Genomic DNA, 22,572 nt, shown 5'->3' with positions numbered 1-22,572 from the left:
AGTATGGTAGACAGGTTCTGAGTATAATAAAATCGTGAGGACTTATTCGTAAGGAAAATATTTCTTGCCAGACAACATGAACGGCAAGGAGGACTATGACTCGTACGAAATTGAGGAGCCAAGTGACGAGGAGAGAGCTAGCAGGTAATTCACTTAGCAAGACAGCTAGATAGCATACTGTCTGTTTGGTTAGACTGTAAACAAATGGGCTACGGCAACATACGTGATTATTCTGGCCGATGGCTACTATCCTGCGACCAGCGAAAATACAGACAGCAATAGTGTTAATAAAGTTAAAGGGTACACGTACACCTAAACCATAATGTGGTGTGTCAGTTGATAGTATCAATAGTTAGCTTTTTGAAAGCTAACGCACCATGAGTTAAGCCGATGGAGTCTGTCTGAAGCTATGTTGTCTCTTGTGTCTCCAGCTCTGAGGATGAACTTGACATCCTCCTCAATGGAACCCCAGAGCAGAAAAAGAAACTCCTTCGGGAATACCTTACAGGGGAGAGTGAGTCTTCCAGTGATGATGAATTCGAGAAGGAGATGGAAGCAGAGCTCACTACCACCATGAAGTCTATCGAAGGCAACTGGGCAGCTCCTCTTGAACAAGGTAGAACCCCCCCCCCCACACACACACACACACAGAGAAAGATAGAAATTGATGGAGAGTTTGCTGTGAGTAAAAGTATTAATACCCCCACATGGAAAAATACCTCATAAAGTGAAGGCCCCAGTGGTAGATGGCCCACAAAGGTTATGTATAAACCAGGTGCTTGATTGGCAGTTTTCCTTGGTGATGTAACAAATGTAACAAAAACTAATCAGCACTTTTACCGTGCAGCTGGTGTGTCCTCAGGAACAAGTGGAGCCTCTAATCCATCTGGCACACAACCACCGCAGATGTATGACAACATCTACTTTGACACTGATTCTGATTCAGATCAGGAGGGTAAAGCAGGTGTGCTTTTTTACATTTGCTTTCATTTATTAGATCATTTGCAGCATGACTGCTTTGACAGTCTGGCCTTTCTACCACACAACTATTAAGCGCTAACGTTTGTTTGGGTCCCCAGGAAGCTCCAAGTCTCAAAGAAAGAAAAAACAGCGCACCATCCCTACAAACGATGAATTATTATATGATCCAGATGAAGATGACCGTGATCAAGCTTGGATCGATGCCAAGAGGAGACGGTTAGCCTACCTGAATATGGAATTATCGCACAAACATAGTGCATTCATCTACAATCACACATACTTAACATGAATCTGATAATTTACACCCTCCTATAGGTACAGAGTCGACCGCCGGTATCAAGCAAACTTTGGAGGCAACAGGATGCGGTCGCAGGGTCTTCCCTCCAGTGATGCTGTACTGAACTGCCCCTCATGCATGACCATGCTATGTCTGGACTGTCAGAGGTAAGAGGATGAGTGACAGATCTCTAAGCAGAATGGTTGTCATTTCATACCGTTTGAGCTGACCATACAAATATGCTACTAGGCACCAAACTGGTGTAGTAAAGTCTTTAAATAAACTTGTTTACCCTGAACCTGCTGAATCAAGCAATGAGGAAGCAATTATTGATTCGATGTTTAACTTCCTGTTCTCGAGCTTGCAGCTGTTTTGGCTCTATTAATACTACTTGTGTTTTATGTTTAGACATACTTGATACTTGACTTATCTTAGTGAAATATTCTATTCACAATCAGAGCACTGCAAACTATAAACAATCCACTAGCAGTTATGCTAACTTAGTGTTATTGAATCAATGACCCAAAACTGAAATTTGCAATATCATTGTTATTACTATTTCTAAAATTATTCTGATGGAAAAATGTCCTCTTATTCTGACCACAGACATGAGAAATACAGGACGCAGTACAGAGCAATGTTCGTAATGAACTGCTCTGTCAACAAAGAGGAGGTTCTGAAGTACAAAGCACCACAGAGGAAGCAGAAGAAGCAGAGGAACAAGCGGAGACACGAGCAAATGGACACTGGGCCTGAGGTCACCCAGTCTGAGGTCCCCCAGCTGGAGGTCCCCCAGCTGGAGGTCACCCAGCTTGAGGTCACCCAGCCAGGAACCACAGACAGCCGTTTGGGAGGGATGGCCGAGGACGAGATCTACCATCCAGTGAAGTGTACAGAGTGTTCCACAGAGGTGGCTGTGTATGACAAGGATGATGTTTACCATTTCTTCAACATATTGGCTAGCCACAGTTGAGGGCCACAAGGCACAAATTTGGAACACATCTTCATCAAGGGTCATAGAATTGACTTGCTGTGGTTTGATGATGTAATTCTTGCCTTTTGCCATCAAATCGCAACATTGAACAACTTTATTACACAAGGATTACTGTGTCAAAATGTTTGAGGAAAGCAGTAAATTAAGAGTGAATTAACTGATTTTTACAGGCTGCCACCATAAGTCTGTAAATCCTACCTCTAATAGAGGTGAGTTGCCAAGCATATGGTTTGTTAAGTGATTTTTTTCCTTTCCTTTTTTTTATTGTGTTTGGGAATATTAAGGCTTCAGAGGTTTAGCCGTCAGAAGTATTTTTTAAAAAACATTGTCCTTGCAGTGCACTGTACAACATGATATAAAATGTTATGAATCCCTGAATGAGTGCTAGAGATCATTTTTGTGTGAAATGTGTTGTCCTGATACCCATATTTTCATGCAGGATCAACATGTGTACTAAGTGTTGTCTTTTAATTACACTAGTTGTATAGTAAAAGTTTTGATCGTGTGATTCATAAAGTAGCCTTTTAACTACCTTTGAACGGCTAGGATTCGAGTACACCTGCCCTGCCCTGCCACACCCCAAACCCCCTCACACACCTGTGACTTCGTTCGAGCCTAGATTGGTTGACGCCTGACAACGTCATTGTTAGCAGGAAATAGTTCGGAAGAGGCTGTCGGGAAGCACAAGAAGAAAGGCTTCCTCGAAAATCATGGCGCTTGGGGATGCCTGGAAACAGTTATCTTGGTTTTATTACCAGTATTTACTCGTCACAGCTCTTTATATGTTGGAACCCTGGGAGCGGACAATTTTCAGTATCCTTTAAAACCTTGAAATAGTGTTTTTGTATTCCAGGATGTGACACAACTCGTTAGTTGTACTTGCTAGTCTGCTAGCTCGCTAAGTGCTCGCTAAGTTAGCCAACTAAATGTACATTCTGTATAGTTAGTACTGTTTGGTCAGTAAAAGACAAACCTAAATATTGGTTCTATTTGAGGTTGAGAAAGTAAACCCAACTTAATTATATTGAGTCCATTGGTCGCATCTAAAATGGTTAGCTATCTACCTGACTATGTTGGCTATCTTCAGGTTTACCACGATTGATAAGTATCATTAGCGAAGATCAACTTAAAAATAACTCTGTTTCCAGGTTAATGTCAGGTAAGAATACATGTTATTTTTGTGTCTGCTGCTCGCTCGTTAGACTCACTGTTCTGTTATAGGGTAATGTCGAACAAAATTAAGTAGCCTAGAAACATCAGGGCTAGTTCACTACTTATCATCTAGCGTTATAGATTACGTGTTGGTTTCCATTAGTCAAGAAAGGTAGTATCTCCGTAATGCCTGTTTACATAGTTCTTTCAGCCATGCGAAGACATACTTCAGAGGATCACTCCGGCCCCTTCAGTCTGTGGGAGGAGATTGAATCAGGCGACGTTGTTAACCACGAGAGAGTTCAGCTGATTATTATTTTAAACTGACTTGGTTAACGTTCGTTAGAGCTCAAAATAAATCTCGTATGGTTCCTTAATAAGTAACAAATGTAAAGTAATTTGAATTCAGTGACGTATTCGTCATACATTCCCAGTGATAGAGTTCCTGTCACTTCAACAAGAAAAGGGTGAAATGTTCACACAAGTTTCCATACCTTTACTTACATCAGTTTCGAGTGAAATCATATGATTCTTAGCTGTGCGATGATTCCCAGTGTGACTTCAATCTACATAATTATTTAATGTTGAGTGTTCTGGTAAGCCTGTTCTTGTATAGGCCTGTGTTAAGTGCACAGTGCTCACTTCTACTTATGATATGCAACATTGGCGTGTAGTGTACATACCTTTATTTATTCCATGGCACTGTGTTGTCCTTAATATCGCTTCAGATTCCCTCTTAATCTCCGTAGCAGGAATGGCAGTGTACACAGGATACGTGTTCATGCCCCAACACATCATGGCCATTCTGCACTACTTTGAAGTGATTGAGTGACACCTGTTCTCGCAGTCATTATGTGGTGGCTGCAAAAGAGGACTCGTTCTGAGGACTATGTCACTAACACTGGACCTGTGATGATTGGAAGCATGGTCAGCCATGTGGGTGGAACAAGCACAACATTGTGGCTGACCATCAAGTCCTGCTTATATGTTGTGGTCTTACCATGATGTACATTTCCTGTTCCTGTGGCCTTTACCTGCACAAATGTCTTAATCTATTTTCTTCCATGGAGTTTATTTTGGCAGCAATGATATCTTAAGATTTTTTTCTGATATATGTGTATATAAAATTGTATACATATTGTAAAGTTTTATAGTGACTTTGGGAACATAATGCTTTTTTCCCTTTAAATTAATTGTTGAAGCTATCAGTCAAATAACCATGTTTTAATGTCACCATTGATTTGTTTTGTTTGTTTAATCCCTATTCTCTGTACACCAAAATATACATAATGTAAACTAAATATGTGTGTGTTTCAAACTGTACCTCCAAAACTCAGGTCTCAGGTAATACTGCAAAATGTTGACCGGTTGGTCATTAAAATGAGTAAATACCCAGTCATTAATATTCCTCACTGTCTATCACAACCTATCAATTCCAAAGATGTAGTGATCAGAAGTTGAATATTAGCGTGCTAGCCTAGAAAAACAGTAGGCGGTTGTGTGGACACACAACACATCTCTGGTTAAATGGCTGGGACTCATCCCATACTCCGCACGATCCTGGGTATGCCAGTCATCACTAATCAGACACAGAATGCATTAATACACAAGGGAGATCTCATACAGACAGCACACACCATGACGGTAGGTAGGCACTCACATAAGGGGAGCCAACTAGGGCATCAAACGTCAAATGTGCAAAATAGGTACAGGTACTCGCACTAAAACAGGACACAAAAGGGAAGGCATAAGAACAGTTATCCAGAGTAATACCACCACTAAGCCCCACTGCTAAAAACATTATGGGTGAACTATATACACGTAGGAAGTGCGCAACTCCACGCACATTACACAGCCCCCCACCAAGCTGGTCATCTGTTTCCAGTGGCCGGGGTTTACAACACCATGTCTCTGAAATGCTGGGGAAGTTGTTGATTATGCTGAGAGCTCCCCTCAGGCACATCCGTTTGTTGTGGCAAGGGATTGGGCCAAGGTGGCACACTTTGTTGGCTCCTGGATTGCTGTCCGGTACACCCATAGGACCAGGGATATGTGCAGGTACCAATTGTGCTCTCCGGCAGCTAGTCAGAATGGTGAGCTGGGTTGCTAGAGTGCGCTTAAACCGCTCCACAAGTCCATCACACTGATGCTCAACTGCCGGCAGGCCTCGCTGAAAAGGCCAGCCTCGAAGTTTCGCCCCTAGTTGCTGTGTAGCTCCTTGTGCACTCAGAAACGGCAGAATATCATGCTCTTCAAGCACTCAGAAGTGGAGGCAGCAATCTGATAGGATACAGCATACGCCCCTAGCCAGTGGTGTAGTGGTCCCTGGAGAAGTGGGTATACTCTTTATTTATATTAAGCAGCCCATACAGCTCAGGATAAACGTCCTGTTTTGAGAAGTGGGTATACCCAATGCTGACTGAAAAATGTGTGGGTATACTCTCCGTATACCTGCGTATACCCTGGACTACACCACTGCCTCTAGCCACTTAGCGAAGCAAAACATAGCCACGAAGATGTAGCAGTTCCCTTGGTCAGTGGTGGGAAAAGGGCTCCAGTATGACCACAGCCACACACTGCATAGGCACACCCACCTGATCCTGCTGCAGTGGGGCATCTGATCTGCCCCCTTTTGGCTGTTCAGGCGTCGTACTGGTGGATGACTGGCTCCAAATCCTGTCGATTGCCTGGCCAGCAGAAGAGGGGCCGAAGTCATTTAAGCGTCTTGTCGATCCCAAGTGGCCCGTTCCCTATAAATCATGGACCATAAACAAGGGAGTGAAGACAGCAACGCACCACGAGCTACAGGATGTCATAATGGACCCGAGGAGCCTGCTAGCGGTGATACAGGAGCCTGTCCTGCATGGTGAAAGGGCCACTTGGTCTCTGGACTTGGTCTCTGGATCTAGTGCTGAGACAGAGGCTCAGTCTGGTTGCTGACCTGCCCCCAACCAGGTCCGAATCTGGGGGAGGACAGGATCTTGGCTCTGATTTAGATGGAGTTGCTGGGGATCAATGAACTCCCATTTGTTGTCATTGTTGCCTGCTGCTGAAGGCTGGAGCTGCGTTTTGGGCCTCGCTGCACTTGCAGCGCTACCACTGCTCTTCTTCATAAGGCCGTCTGCATTGGCGTGAATGCAGGCAACTCGATGACAAATCTTGAAGTCATAGTCTTGCAGTGTCCAGAGCCACTGAGCCAGCTGCCCCTTTGGCTCTTTGAAGTTGAGCAGCCAGTGAGAGAAGCATGATCAGGACCAAACAGGAGCCGTCTTTTATATAGCTAGGCACTAAAGTGGTAAATTCCTAGGTCACAGTAGTTTCTCTCTGGTCGGCTGAAAGAGAGGCTGAAGCAGGTGATCACCCATTCATTTGTGCACCCCTCCAGTGGTTTCTTCCGTCTGGCACTAGCCTTTTCCCCAGTCACGGTCATCAGCTGAGAGGTTGGCTGGGAGTGAAGAAGTGGTGGCCGGAGGGATGCCAGGTTGCACTATGGAGATGCTAGCCCCCATGTCTGATAAGCTGGCAGTTCAAGTACAATCCTTTAGAGTGGCCAGTGGCCACCACTTGTACCCTCTGTCTCCTACTCCTGCTGACATGGTAGCGCTATCACAGGCATGTCGGTTGTAGCTTGGTCTCCAGGTCCTATCAAGACGCTAGGGTGGGTGGCTAGGCTTGCCCGGTCCCTGGTCTGAGCTCAGCTGCAGCGGCATTCCTGGTTCCCAGAGTGGAAGTGACATCCACCAGGGTGGGGTGCGCCTGCTTCTTTGTGCTGCTCCCAGGACGGGGACATGGCCAGGTCTAGCCCTGTTAATATCGAGCTATAGTCCTGTTAAGACTTGGTTTCTTAAACCAGACCTCTGTCTGCACTGTTATTTGCAAGCGATCAAATCAGATTGGTGTATCCAGACATCACCAACTTATCTGCATGGGTTGCTGTGGCAACAGCGTAGGAGCAGTAGCAGCATGGATTGTAATACTTCCATCACTCTGGATTTGACCTTGCGTATTTCATTGCAAGTGATGCAAAAGATACTTTGACATCCAATTTGAGGATTTTGATTTCATGTGTTTGTTTTTGCTGTCTCAATCTGTGACAATTGAATTATGCTAAAAGATTTGGGCAGGCAGTCTGAACATATCAGTGAGGACAGTCATCTCAAAAGATCTGATTTGAGTAACAAATCCGATTAGCCTGCAGTCAGAACAGACCAAGAGACGAGTACTGTCCTATGCCTGTGTTCCAGCCCACAGTGTTGCTTCTCGGTGAGGTAATCCATTATTGTTTCTTCCTTCCTCATGGGGGCACTATATTCACCATACACTGCAATGAAGCGGTTTTGACAGGTAGAATGAAGCTAACGTTTAAATTTCATTTTCATTGGCAGACACTTTCACTGATAATGGACACACATGGGACATATCATAAAGACATAGCACACACCAGGACTTGACAAATACAATAACATAATTGGGCTAACAAGGGCATCAAACATAAAATACAAACAGACGAAATAATAACATGCTTCACGCTAATACAGAACACAAAAGGGAAGGCATAATTATTTCAACCTAGATCTATACCACCCCCAGGTCCCTAACCCAAAGCAGTATGGTCGAAATATGCACAAAAAGGAAGTGCACAACTCCATGCACGTTACAATATGTAGACACCACCAGGTCATGTAATCACTTTCTTTAGAAATATTTATCTTCACAAATTAAACAGTTAAGACTCCTTATGCCATCACGTTCCAAAAGCAACATTGATTTTTAACATATTTTAATATAAACACAGTTTAAAATATAAAATGAATCCCTTCATACCTCCTTTCTACTTCTAGTCTACAAATGAGAAAGGACACTGCCATCTATGAACAGAGCCAACTGGCAGTCGGTTGAGAGGGGGTAGGGGAAGCTATCCAATGATACGCCTCTCGTTATACATAACGCATGCATCAGATCTAAACTGAGTTAGCAGCTGGTTATTTTTTAAACTCTGGGATGAGGATGTGCTCACGTACGCACACGTACGGGACTGCCTTGGAATTTGCTTCAGGAAAGAAAAGCGAATAGAGTGTTCCCCTTACAGCAATATCCTTTAAAAATGTCCTTATCTGAAAGTATTAGGCCTACTTCTGAATAAATGTTTCTGGTCTTGTGTTGATGTCCTCTTGGGCAACTTGTCAGCATATTTCAAGCGATAAGAGTCATATTTTGCTAGTTACATGATAGCATAAAGAAATAGGCTATATTTTTTCCCCTAGAGACATAAGCATTATGTTTTCGTCTTTCAGTTAAATTGTGTCTCATAATTTTAAATGTCTTATTTTAAAGAACCTTTGTATTTAGGCTTCTGTAAGACAACTTCCTTCAGACAGGCCTAACAACAGAGGGAGATGTTTTATGTTGTGAGCAGTTTTTTAACTTATTATCGGGGGAAACACCCATCAACAAGCGGCCATGTGCAATACAGTGTCCTTAGAGTTATTTCATTAGGCTGACAATGTGTCGTCTCTCACGTATGCACAAACGGTTTCCGTGGGCAGCTGCAGAATTCAGATTTGATGTAAGGTTGGTCAGGGTTTACAAAGGGGGTTTGTAGTTAAATAATTCTTGAAACCTAAACAACAACATTAAATATATGAGCGACAAAAAAAGCATACACGCACACAAACACACACACACACACACACACACACACACACACACACACACACACACACAAGTAAAGTGTCCCCTCTGTAAGTTGACCCAAGCACATGTACCTAAAATGGAAACATAGGCTATTGCCTACATCTATTTTACAACAACTGTAGGCTAGTTCTTTAAAGTCCTGTGCAAAAAAAGAAATAATAAGCCTATAGTATGATTCAGACGACCAGCAGTGATGAGTAAAGCTTTTTCTCACGGCCATACGTAAATATGAACCATACAAGATGCGTCCTTATGAAACACATGATCTTTAATCGTCTGCTCGCAGTTTAGTAGAACTACACATCTTGAACGAGCAGGGAGCGCATTCTCGTCAGGCGCTGTGCGCGTGTCTGGATGTAGCGCTCATTAGTTAAGAAACATGGCACTTTTCACGTAGCGCAAGCGGGGCACTCCTCAGTTGAAGTTAATATCTTTCGAAGTGGTCTTCAGTGCCGAGCCTAACTCCGTCTCAAATGGAAGACAGCCACGGATATGACAACGCAGAATTTACCGCAGAAGAGAAAATACCTTTTGTGGCAAGTGACACAAAATCGAACGAATCTTTATCTGACACAGGTAGAGATGTGACAGGCAGAGGATACATCAGGTGCCGGGAATTGGCCTCGGCGAGTGGAGAAAGACCTGCTGCTGTTGAAGACGCTGAAAGCGGGGTTAAGCCTTGTCCCCTTAAGATACCTCATAAACACAGGCCAAAATCCAAGGAGCACAAACGCCTTAACACCCACAAACTAGTTTTACAATATATAGGACCTTGTATGAATTCATATGGCCTCTGTATAGTGGACAATTTTCTTGGGAACCAAATTGGTGATCGTATTCTACAAGAAGTCAGAAACATTCACCTGGGAGGGAAGATGCAAGATGGAGAATTAGTTTGCCAGACACCAGGCAAAAACAAATCTATTCGAGGGGATAAGATTGCGTGGGTGGAGGGGAATGAACAAGGATGTGAAAATATAGGATTTGTTTTAACAAGAATGGACAAGCTTATCATGCACGCCAATGGCAGACTGGGAAATTACAAAATTACATGGAGACACAAGGTCAGTACTGATTGCATCGTGGCTAATACCATGAAAGTTTTTTTTTTATAAATTTGTATTGTAGCTTTCAGTTAGTCTACCAGAGTACTCAAGACCCTTTTTTGTTGTCTTTTCGATCAAAATGAATCTAATGACTTTATATATAGGCTATTTCTTCTTTAACGTTTAGATCTTCTTTAGTTTTATCCAACTTTAGTAATTCTCTGCCTGTCTACTCTGATAGGCTACGTAAATAACGGAGGGACCCCTCGTTTTCTAAGTTTCTGGCAGCCTGCCTCGCTCATGTTCAGATAAAGTGTACAGTGCGCTACGTGCAGCGAGGAGTACATGCGACTAGCGAAGTCCTCAATGGCGGTGGGCACGCCTTGTGCTCTTGGACAAATAACCAGTCATGCAGTCTTTTCATTTGTTATGGCTGAAGAAGGGTTGAACATGTTTTTCTTTACACAATAAACCCATTATTCAAACGAATATAGGCCTACAATATAGTGAAGACTGCTTTCTGCTGCTCAAGCTGCAAAATGATGAATGTAGGCTATCCTACAGTCTGCAAGAACGCTTGGACGGCTTGCGTAGAATGACTTCAGACTGATTGTATTGCGATTCCTTGGCTTGCCATTTGCTAGAGGGTTTTATTTGTGCGACTTTTGGTCTGAACTGTATGTAGTGTATTCTTGCCCTTGCCCCGCATACTTATGCGGCGCTACAATAGTTTCTAGCCACGCCTCTTTGGAAGTACTACACATCCCGCACGTTCCACAGATGCAGGTGTCATTCTCCATCGCTGTTAATAGGGTGGTCTTTGCGTTTGGCAAATATTCTACATCTTTCCAGCAGCTTTTCTTGCTGGTTAGAATTTGAACAATTTGAGCCTTAGCTATGCACTGGATTTTTTAAATTGGATACATTGTAGCAGATGATGCTCAGTACTATATGTGACACGATTGACGCTGAATGAAAACATTGTGAAAATGCCATTTGTTCATCAAAGGATGCACTCAGATTTGGAGCAGTTAGTGGTGGACCAGATTGTACCGTCACTGTTAGACCAGGGTTTCTTTTACGTTGACAACTTTGTGGGAGAGTTCGTTGGACACATTGTTTTGGGTCAAGTGAAGAACATCCACCACGCTGGGCTTCTGAAAGATGGACAGCTTGCTGGCCGAAGCTTTGGCGTTTCCAAAAGAAACATTAGGGGAGACAAGATAGCGTGGGTCAGTGGAACTGAGAAGGGATGCGAGGCTGTCAATTTTCTGTTGACGTTAATCGACCATTTAATTTCTCTGTGCATTGGACAGCTTGGAATAAGAATTCGCGAGCGGTCAAAGGTAAGTTACTGTGAAGCATCTCTGTGATTCGCGTCATAAGAGCCTATCAACGAACAATCGGACAGCTCTCAATCATACATGCCACTGTATCTGAAACAGAAGTTAATGTGCTTTGGTTAACACTGGCACCACACACCTGTGAGTCATATTTTATTAGGCTTTAAGGTTTCTGAAACTTTACCCTAACTGTATCAAACTATAGATTTGCAGTCCAGTCAGGAGATAACTGTTTTTTTCTTTTTTGATTCTTATGTATTCAGTTTAGCACGTATATTTTTGAAGTGGCCTGTCTACTCGTAGGAAATGTGCCATATGATATGAATGTCTCTGGCCTATTCAGCTTCTTGGTGTGACGTGAAAGCAGTGATGTGCTAAGAAAGCGCAGCACTTGATGCATGTAACTGATAACCTGTTAAACCTGACCACAAGTCAAGGTCTACGTGACTCTCCACACTGATGAGATCTGCTTTGTCACACAGGAAGTCCAAAATGAGGCAGGAGGATATAGACCATGCAATTTTCTCTCTCTCTCTCTCTCTCTCTCTCTCTCTCGCTCTCTCTCTCTCTCTCTCTCTCTCTCTCTCGCTCTCTCTCTCTCTCTCTCTCTCTCTCTCTCTCTTTCTCTTTCTCTCTCTCTTGGCATCAGGGTAATACCCCATAAACCACAATATCAACATCACAGAGCTGAGGAAGTGTGGAACTGTGGTGGATATTGCCCTTCTATCTTCTGTTGATTGCCCTTTACCCAGGTCTCTTTAAGGAGATACTGATTTCATAGAATCACTTTCCAATTAGATTATATGGTGTTGGGTCATAGTTCATTGAAAAGAGGAAATAAAAAGACATTGGGGAAAACATTGTTTATCTGAACTCTGCAGGGTGAGAAAGTACCTGAAAGTACTAGGGCACAGGCGTATTTTGCAGTAGTATGTAATGCATCTCGCTGCATGTGATTTGACACCCTGGCAATCTTAATGTTTGATAATGACTTTTATAGATGTCAAAAATAATAAGATAATGTATAATTGAAAAGCTTGGATTAACTTTGTGATAAAAAGGCCAAAACAAGTAAACAATTAACAGAGCAAAAGTGAGCAACTGTGAGTCTGTGTATGCAGTCTTCATTTTTACCAAACATACAAAAGCTCCACATTACTGGGTTTGGTTTACTAGGGTAGTCTAGGACTGTTCGTTGGGTCTGGTTTACATGGGGTAGTCTAGGCTCTTGATTGCAGAGCAGGAACCTGCAGGGTATCTTGCTCTGCATGAAACAGACCCACTGCCAAAAGCAACCGCAGTTGCCAACCAATCAGAATGAATTGAAGTCCTGAGGCATAAGGAAAAGCGACGGAGGACTCTTCAAAAACACTGTGTTTTAGACTCTCAGATCAACTCAGACTCATTTCCCCCAAACAACCTGTTAGAGTTTTCTTGTACACCAATGATCCACATGTTTAAAACAAAACTTCATTTTCCCAGCTTAACTTGTTTGTGATACTTTGGATATAACATTTTACACGTGCACACAAATCTCAGTGAAAAAAACAAAAACACCAAAACAACATCCGTCTCTGAGAGGGCTTACTGTGGTGCACAGGGCCGTAGTCTGACACGCTCAACACGTAGCACTGTCATTAAACCTTCATCAGCCTGGCCATGAGCCAGCCACACTTTACACACTCTTCCTGTACCCCCCTCCTTCCTCCTTTTCTCTCTCTCTCTCTCTCTCTCTCTCTCTCTCTTTCTCCCTGCTATTTATCTCTTTCTCTGCTCCTTGCTCTGTCTCTCAATCGCTATGCCTTATTCCCACTCTCTCATCAGCTTCTTATTCTCTGTCCATTTCCCCTTTTCCCTCTCTCTGTCTCTTTACTCGCTCTCTCTCTCGGTTTGTCGCCTCTCCCTTATTTCCATAGTTTGTTTTCCTAACATGCTTAAATTCTGACGCAGCATACACGAATGCACCCTTCATTGTGGTGGTGTGACTTGTGGAGTGCCCCCCCCCCCCCAATGTAAACAAGAGAACAATTGAATGGCAAATGCACGCTCAGTCCCATGCTGCATCCAGAGAGGTGAACACTAAAACAGGTTTGAGTGGGCCGCTGCGTTCAAGCCTAGAGTTCATTGTGAAACTGCAGTGTGTTGTACACATTGTGCACATAGTATACTCTCACAGACAATAATCTATCACAGTATTTAAAGATAATATATATTTATATACATATATATATATAATATATATATATTATATAGCATGCTGTCACTGTAGCTCATACATAACTGCACCATACTACTTGTTATCTTGATATGTATCTGACTATATGACTGAATTTTGTAGTTTTTGTAGGACTATAATGAGTTGAAGTACAAAATTCTGCTGACATTAAATTGAATAGAGTTAGAATAGAGTTAATAATAAAATAAAATTGGTAAGGGAGAGGAGCATAACGCACCTTGAAATTTGCCTCCGGCTGGTATTTTGTGAGCTGATAAGGAAATACCTGTGAACCACTGAGAGAGGCCCAGATTCGTGCTCAGATTTATGAGGCACGTCTCATGTCTGCTCCTGCTGTGCTACTGATGTGGGCTTTGGGTAATCTGATGACCTCTGACCGTTGCCCATTGGAGAGAGGAGGTTAAAATGCCTGGAAACTAGCGTGGAAAAGGAAGTTCTGTTTCCTGTTTGTGCTTTTGTGTGTATGTGTGTGAGAGAGAAATGTATCTGCTGAGTTATTGCACATGGGACAAGCCTCCGCATGAGTCTGTGTAGGTGAGAGTACAGTTTATTTATATCAAAAGTACGAGTAGAGTTCACTATCTGAGGAAGTTATCACAATAGCTACTACGGAATAAGGCTATTCCTTGTATCAAAGTCCAGGAATAAAAAAGGATACACACTGGGCACACTAAAAAAACGCACTTTCACCAGTTAGCTTCGCTGTCATACACTTCCTGTTTGATGTGATCTGACTAGGGGTTGGGTACATGATGCCTTAGACTCAGGGTTTCAGGCCAACTGGCCAGCCCTCACTCAGTGTTGATCACATTAACTCTCACCAATGTTAAGTGTAATCTCTTGTAGTTTTCCCCCTTTGCAAGGACCTCTAGGTGTGTTATCTTCTTTGTTGAAACTCTGATTGATTTATGATGACATGGGTTGTTTGTTGTCATGGTTTTTCCTTCCATGTATTTCAGTGTATCCAGTCACTAGGAGAGATGTGTACGTGCGGATATTTGTGTTCCCAGTGCAGTTTTTCATGACATGCATTGCATCATGTTCCGGAGACAATAGAGCTCTCTGTGTAAGTCAGTGAACTGAGTCTTCCCCTTTTCAGACCACACTAAAGCAGAAAGAGAACTGACTGCCCCGTCTCCACTCTCTCTTTCATTCTCTCCCCTGGGTTTCAGTTACATACAGGCTTTAGTTGTTGCTCTGCCATGAATGGATGAGGAAACATTAATGATAAATAGTCTAGGCTGTTAGAGTGAAGTGGCAGCCAAAAGCTCCAGCAGCAGTGACTTGTTCTTGCTTCAATATCTAAATCCATACAATGACATTAAAATACTATTATAGTTCAGTATAAAATAGGGTTGTTTTATATGATACATGAGTATGTCAGAATACTAATATGGTAGTTGTTGGTACATTCGCAATAAGTTCACTGTCCTGATACACATGGGTTAAAATAGGCCAAAGAAAATGTTTTGGAGGAACTGAGATCAGGAACACTATAAAATGTCTGTTTTTTTGTGTTCTTTAGGCAATGGTTGCTTGCTATCCAGGAAATGGCACTGGTTATGTGAAGCATGTAGATAACCCCAATGGAGATGGCCGCTGTGTCACCTGCATCTACTACCTGAATAAAAACTGGAACGCCAAGGTTGGTAGCCATTATGTTGCCAGAGATGGGCACAAATGGATCAAAATATACACTACCGTTCAAAAGTTTAGGGTCACTCAGAAATGTCCTTATTTTTCAAAGAAAAGCACAGTTTTTTTCAAAGAAGATTACATTAAATTAATCAGAAATACACTCTTTACATTGTTAGTGGTAAATGACTATTCTAGGTGGAAATATCTGGTTTTTAATTAAATATCTACATAGGTGTATAGAGGCCAATTTCCAGCAACTATCACTCCGGTGTTCGGTACCTTGTGTTTGCTAATCGCCTTAGAAGACTCATGGATGACTAGAAAACCCTTGAAAACCCTTGTGCAATTATGTTAGCACAGCTGAAAACTGTTTTGCGGGCGAGAGAAGCTATAAAACTGGCCTTCATTTGAGCTAGTTCAGTATCTGGAGCATCACATTTGTGGGTTCGGTTATACTCTCAAAATGGCTTGAAAAAGATAACTTTCATGTGAAACTCGCCAGTCTATTCTTGTTCTTAGAAATGAAGGCTATTCCATGTGAGAAATTGCAAAGAAACTGAACTTTTCCTACAACGGTGTGTACTACTCCCTTTAGAGAACAGCAGAAACGGGCTCTAACCAGAGTAGAAAGAGAAGTGGGAGGCCCCGGTGCACAAGAAGAAAAATATATTAGACTGTCTAGTTTAGGAAATAGATGCCTCACAGGACCTCAACTGGCAGCTTTATAAATGGTACCCGCAAAACGCCAGTGTCACCTTCTACAGTGAATAGGGCGACTCTGGGATGCTGGCCTTATAGGCAGAGTTGCAAAGAAAAAGCTATATCTGAGACTGGCCAATAAAAAGAAAAGATTGATATGGCCAAAAGAACACAGACATTTGACAGAGGAAGATTGGAAAAAAGTGTTCTGGACGAATCTAAAGTTTGAGGTGTTTGGATCATACAGAAGAACATTTGTGAGACGCAGAACAGGTGAAAGGATGCTTGAAGAGTGCCTGACGCCATCTGTCAAGCATGGTGGAGGTAATGTGATGGTCTGGGGCTGCTTTGGTGCTGGTAAAGTGGGAGATTTGTACAAGGTAAAAAGGATTTCAAATAGGGAAGGCTATCACTCCATTTTGCAACACCATGCCATACCCTGTGGACAGCGCTTGATTGGAGCCAATTTCCTCTTACAACAGGACAATGACCCAAAGCGCACCTCCAAATTATGCAAGAACTATATAGGGAAGAAGCAGGCAGCTTGTATGCTGTCTGTAATGGAGTGGCCAGCACAGTCACCAGATCTCAACCCCATTGAGCTGTTGTGGGAGCAGCTTGGCCGTATGGTATGCAAGAAATGCCCACCAAGCCAATCCAATTTGTGGGGTGAAATTTCTACAGATTACCTCAACAAATTAACAGCTAGAATGCCAACGGTCTCCAGTGTTGTAATTGCTGCAAATGGAGCCTTTTTTGACAAAAGCAAAGTTTGAAGAACCAAATTAATATTTCAAATAAAAATCATTATTTCCAACCTTGTCAATGTCTCAACTATATTTTCTATTCATTTTGCAACTCATACAAGTGTGAGTTTTCATGGAAAACATGAAATTGTCTGGGTGACCCCAAACTTTTTAACGGTAGTGAACATGCTCATGAAATGTTTTAAAATAAAATACAAAATACTGGTATGAAATCGTTTTTTAGCATGTGTTTGCAATTTTTTTGTAGTTTAGTGTCGTTCAATAGCTTGCCCTAGCAAGCAATATCTGATCATATTTTTGGTGACCCATCTACGAGTACATGAATATTATTTGTCTCTTGGACTCTAGCAGACACTCGCAGATGCGCAAAGTATTTTCCCCACCGGCATTTTGCAAAGACTTGCCCCACTCTGCCTCTGATTGGCTAGTATTCGATGCCTTTGTTAGTCAGGTTGTCTAGGTTTAGGCATGAGAGGCGTGAACTATCAGGGTCAGAGCCTATCTGAGGCAGAGAAGATGCATAGGGTCTTAGGAGAATATGGGTGGGAAAACAATTACTGTAAAAACTGTAAAAAAAAAAATTGCTTGCTGGACCTAACAGGACACCTGATTAATTTGCTTTTAGCCAAAGACTGTGATAAGACTAATTGTTGTACATTTTCTTTCTACGGTTTAAACCTTGGTATAAAATGTGTCTTATTTGAGACTAAAATGACTTATTAAGTAACATATTTTAAGTATTTAAGATACACAAATACCATTTAAAAGTGTTTAGTTAGTTTTTGCTGTCCAACTAAATACAAATGACAAAACCTCAAAAGTAATACATATGTCTTTTAAATACATTGAATTGAATTACTGCCCATCTTTGTCCATCTCTATTCTGTGGTGGTGTATTTTCCTATGAAAATGGTTATTTACAAGGGCGCTAAAATGTAAACATTTAAAACTTCTATCTTAACATCAATATATGAACATTTGTATTTAACATAAAAACATGGAATGGAAACATGACATTTGTATTCTTTAACTTTACCAATATTTGTTACCAGTATTTAGAAATACATGTTATTGATAAATCAGTGATATTCATGTTGAAAAGTTACTTTAGTGCACATTACTGCAGCTTAGTATGAAGTCAAACCTGTATTTAAACAACTGGTGTGCATATATCAAAGCTTATAAACGTTTCTCACGCATACTGACCTTCATTTGCCCCTCAGGAGCATGGAGGCATTCTACGGATCTTTCCAGAAGGCAAATCGTACGTGGCAGACATTGAGCCCCTATTTGACCGGCTGCTTCTGTTTTGGTCCGACCGCCGAAACCCCCATGAGGTCCAGCCGTCCTATGCTCAAAGGTGAGGATCCCATCCGAGACTGAAGTATTTACACTGGGTTCAAGATACCCATCAATCCTTGACATTGATGTCCAGTAACCTGTTAAACCTAAAATATGAAATACTGTTGGCATTAATTGTGCTGTACTATAATTCTACTGTAATATTCAATTAACGGGGTAAGTAAGGAATCCTATTAACCTAGACTGGCACGGACAAATATCACTCCCAAGTTCAGAATAATTTATGGCTTCAAGTTTACCTTTTCACCTTGAATCATTTCCCATTCAAGCATCATGTGATAATGTTTCATTTTAAAAGTCAAGATTGGATATAATTTGCTTCCCTGTCAGAAGTTACTGACACGGGTTAGTGTGCTCTCTCTGGGGTACTGTTTAAGGATTTTCCCATGTTTGATATTTATTTTGAGATGGCAGAAATATAATACATTAAAGGTAAAGTTTGTGAGTCTAATCCCCTACAACTTTTGTCAAATTCAGCAAATTTCTCCTCATGGTCCTCTAGTTGTGTCTTATAGTGTGTGCGCTCCAAAAAAGTCAAATGTTCATACACAGTTCGGGCTCTGTAAATGGGAAACAAACAATGTGGCTCAGACTGCCAATTTAGAAGGTTGCGATGATAATATGGGTGAGTGGTAGGTAATTTGTCAAAAGATGGTGTGTTTTTCGTCAGTGTTCGCATTGGCACCCATAATATACACATGAATGCAATGAAATGATTAGCTAACTGGGTGTCATATTAGAGCAGTAGAGCCTCGGGTAAATGTAGCCTATATTAAAAGGGAAGTGACAAGTGTCATGATAGATAAGGCCATTGCTATTAATAACCTGATTCTATATTACACCCCGTCTCTCAGTTTGGACTAGACGTATGCAGTAGGCTATAGATATTGCAAACTGGAGAAATATTTTCATGGAGCCACAAAGCTCTACTTTTTTATGAAAACATTATTGTATGGTTTTTTTTATTATACTTTATTTATACTGTACCCGTGCAAGAATACCATGAAAAGTTAACTCAAATCAAAGCGATAACTTTCAGTTTTCAACCTGTTCCACATTTGGTGTTGTTATTCGTCTAGACACTGCCCCCTAGTGAAACTTTGGTGGCATTGCATATAGCAACCTGTTCCACATTTGGGGTTGTCCTATGTATCTATACTGCCCCTTAGTGTCACTTTGATGTCATTGCGTATAGCATCCATTTTTAAGTCACCACTGGGTGTCTGCCCTCCTCACACACTATGTGAACACTTTCATTGCCTTGGTTTCATGAAGGTACAGATGATGAGGATGGCTTATTAAGAAAGTGGTTAGAACTATGATGCGTCCAAATACAACACATGAATAGATATAACGCAGTATAACCTGGATATACTAGCAGAGACACATTCAACATTGAAATTGATATTAATGAAGCATAGCCATGTTTGGGCCTAAAGGCATGAAACCGGTAATATATTTAAGGTTTCCCTCAGCAGTAGTCTATATATCATCAGTACATTTTCAAAATAATCACACCAAATAATTTGTCCATCTGTCATGACCCATTTGGATCAGTGCTGGTAAACATTGGTATATGAAAATAGAGTGTATGGTCAAACGTGAATGTTTTCTTTTACAGGTATGCCATCACTGTGTGGTATTTTGACTCGGAAGAAAGGGCTGCAGCAAAGAGAAGATTCAGAGATTTAACTGGTATGACTGAGTGACTTTGATCAAATTGTGAATGTACAGTCGTGGCCAAAAGTTTTGAGAATGACACAAATTTACATTTTCACAAAGTTTGCTGCTTCAGTGTCTTTAGACATTTTTGTCAGATGTTACTATGGAAGACTGAAGTATAATTACAAACATTTAATAAGTGTCAAAGGCTTTTATTGGCAATTACATGAAGTTAATGCAAAAAGTCAATATGTGCAGTTTTGACCCTTCTTTTTCAAGACCTCTGCAATCCGCCCTGGCATGCTGTCAATTAACTTCTGGGCCACATCCTGACTGATGGCGGCCCATTCTTGCATAGTCAATGCTTGGAGTTTATACTTATACTTCAATTATACTTCAGTCTTCCATAGTAACATCTGACAAAAATATCTAAAGACACTGAAGCAGAAAATGCATATTTGTGTGAAAATGCATATTTGTTTCATTCTCAAAACTTTTGGCCACGACTGTAGTATCCATATACAAATACCAAATGCAGAAATAAGTATTCTGATAATACTTGAATAAATATCCCAGTATGTTAATGGTTTGCAGTAATGCCAAAAATGTAGCTGCAATATTTTTTTTATCATACTTTATCCTGTTCCCTTGGTGTCCTTTTTATTCTCCTAGCTTTTGTCAACTGTATTTTATTCCTTTACTGGGACGACTCTTGGTCCTGATGTGCGTTGAATCTTCTTGTACTGACCTGATGAAAACCTCTTCCAGGCTCCTCGGCGCAGGAGGGCAACACGCCGTGATCCGCAGACGCCAGCGTTGGCTGAAGTGAGTGCATGTACTGCTGCTCCGGATCAGGAAGCAGTGGAAGTCAGTGAGGGTCTCCTCAGTATTCTCCCTCTCCCCCTGATCCGAGTCTGCCCCGCTCTCTGCACTTGGCCCCCAGCCGCACCCTCATGGTACACCCCCCCCCCCCCCCCTCCTTTATCATTAGACAGCAAGGGGGAAGACAGGAAGGAATCAATGATTTAGTTTGCAGGAACTTTCTGGAAGTTGCACTTGTACATTTCTACTGTTTGGCCCATTACACATTTATTCTCAGACAGGGTATCAGTTTTTTTGTCATTAATGCGTAATAATGTGGACTGGCACTGGTTTTGTCTTGTATGTATCAGTGTGCCATTCTTTTCAATTTGACGCTAGACAGCGACGTCTACTGGGATTCACAAATTGAAACTGTACGTTTCGCTTTATGTTGACCTGTTAGGAGAACAGGAGACTCAAGCTCTGAAAACACAGAGCTGATGAGAATTCAGTCTGAATGACAAATGGTGCACCCCACTTAAAACTAGTCCTAAAAATGTTCCTGTAATGTAAGATTTATTTATGAAGGCCTTACACAAAGTACATAAAGTCTTTCCTGATAAAATAGACCATTTTTAAGGAGAAACTAAATAACATATTATTTTAAATGAAATACACACACACACAGATGTTTTGCAATGAATGCTTGTCTTGATTATCTCGTTCCATATGAGCTGTGCCTGTGGTATAAGCACTGCTAATTTGTTAATCAAATCACTTCTGAAAAATCATAGTGTCAGAATGAGACATGTTACAGTTTGAAAAGATTACTACCGACATTGCCTATTTGATTTTGTTGTGTTGCTTTCTCCCCATTGACTAGTAGTGCAGACCGTGAATATTATTGATCAATCACTGGTTTATTGATTCAAAGATTTATGTGACCGCTTTGTTTACGGTTTACTTCGTTGCCAAGATTTGTCTGCGTAGGGGTTAGACACGCGTAATGATGTTATCTCTTATCCTCCGCTGTGTAGGCTGATGTGAAGGTGCTGTCATAACCAACACTGATCTTGTTCACAGTCTGTGTATGCCTCTTAACCGCTGACAGCCATGGTTCATATAATGCACTGAGATTTCAGGGGTCGGCTTGCATGCGGGTAAGCAATGCCATGTTAGTGTGGACTGGGGCCCTGTGGGTGGCCATGTTTGTTTGGATTCGTGACCGCTTGTGTGGTGTGGATTGAAATAAAGATAGAGTTTTTTTCTTGCATATATACTGTATGTGTCATTGTGTTTTAGTTTAAATAGCATAATACCGATAATTAAACTAAAAATTAAAACACGCTTGCATACAAAAAACACACACTCCAGGCTATTTAGACATAAAGGATAAAACTAATGGCAGTTAAGAGGTTTTTAGAAATGTCTATTTTTAATACAGGTGATACTGCAGAAATGTAGAGTTGTATTGAGAATGTTTGTCATATTTTGCAAGAAATGTAAGTGTAATACATTGGTTTTATTAAATGTAATACAATTATTGAAATAAAATAAATTAATCATAATTGAAATCAGGTTTTCTAGTAAAAGGAAGACCTAGTGCGTTGAAACGGAAAGGGATAGTATTTGGTTGTGAGTTCCAAACTACTACACTAGATGTCACTCTCTCTCTCTGCAAAATTCTGGTATTTCATCCAGGAGTTCTGAGAAGATCTTGACTTTCAGAAGTGTCTCAGTTTGTAGGTGACAAGGTTTTCTGAATGTTATAAAATGTTTCTGAATGCGCAAGTACTTTATTGGAACCTTGAAGGTGATGCGCGTGAAAGTGTGAGGCATGTAGATGGAAGTTAAAAGAGATTATTTTGTGTGTTTTGTATTTTTGTTAAGCCACAGATTTCAGTTTTTGTTGCAAAACAT

The 22,572-nt window shown here is 41.4% G+C and overlaps 3 protein-coding genes across 5 annotated transcripts; all 3 read left to right on the top strand.

Annotated features, from left to right (window-relative positions):
• On the top strand, positions 1 to 2,586 carry eapp (e2f-associated phosphoprotein). Of its 2 annotated transcripts, none has more exons than XM_080849749.1 (6): positions 1 to 144; positions 432 to 616; positions 863 to 964; positions 1,080 to 1,197; positions 1,297 to 1,425; positions 1,865 to 2,586. In XM_080849749.1, the coding sequence occupies exons 1-6, from the start codon at positions 77 to 79 to the stop codon at positions 2,229 to 2,231; spliced, it is 969 nt and encodes a 322-aa protein (XP_080705875.1). In that variant the 5' UTR covers positions 1 to 76; the 3' UTR covers positions 2,232 to 2,586. The 2 variants fall into 2 exon arrangements, with proteins under 2 accessions (XP_080705875.1, XP_080705874.1); XM_080849748.1 differs by having other exon boundaries at positions 848 to 964.
• Positions 2,587 to 2,951: 365 nt separating this feature from the next.
• On the top strand, positions 2,952 to 4,672 carry sptssa (serine palmitoyltransferase, small subunit A). Its single transcript, XM_080850407.1, has 2 exons — positions 2,952 to 3,065; positions 4,133 to 4,672. The coding sequence occupies exons 1-2, from the start codon at positions 2,963 to 2,965 to the stop codon at positions 4,234 to 4,236; spliced, it is 207 nt and encodes a 68-aa protein (XP_080706533.1). The 5' UTR covers positions 2,952 to 2,962; the 3' UTR covers positions 4,237 to 4,672.
• Positions 4,673 to 9,245: 4,573 nt separating this feature from the next.
• On the top strand, positions 9,246 to 21,925 carry egln3 (egl-9 family hypoxia-inducible factor 3). Of its 2 annotated transcripts, none has more exons than XM_080849972.1 (5): positions 9,246 to 10,162; positions 15,249 to 15,368; positions 18,051 to 18,187; positions 19,811 to 19,884; positions 20,620 to 21,925. In XM_080849972.1, exons 1-5 carry the CDS (start codon positions 9,572 to 9,574, stop codon positions 20,649 to 20,651), a joined length of 954 nt encoding a protein of 317 aa, XP_080706098.1. In that variant the 5' UTR covers positions 9,246 to 9,571; the 3' UTR covers positions 20,652 to 21,925. The 2 variants fall into 2 exon arrangements, with proteins under 2 accessions (XP_080706098.1, XP_080706099.1); XM_080849973.1 differs by lacking the exon at positions 9,246 to 10,162 and adding an exon at positions 10,592 to 11,490.
• The last annotated feature ends 647 nt before the right edge of the window (positions 21,926 to 22,572 follow it).

Source organism: Sprattus sprattus (assembly GCF_963457725.1).
Source record: "Sprattus sprattus genome assembly, chromosome: 13".
In the NCBI taxonomy this organism is placed as follows: Eukaryota; Metazoa; Chordata; class Actinopteri; order Clupeiformes; family Clupeidae; genus Sprattus; species Sprattus sprattus.
The sequence above is the reverse complement of the archived record's forward strand: the minus strand, read 5'-3'. Positions and strand labels throughout refer to the sequence as shown.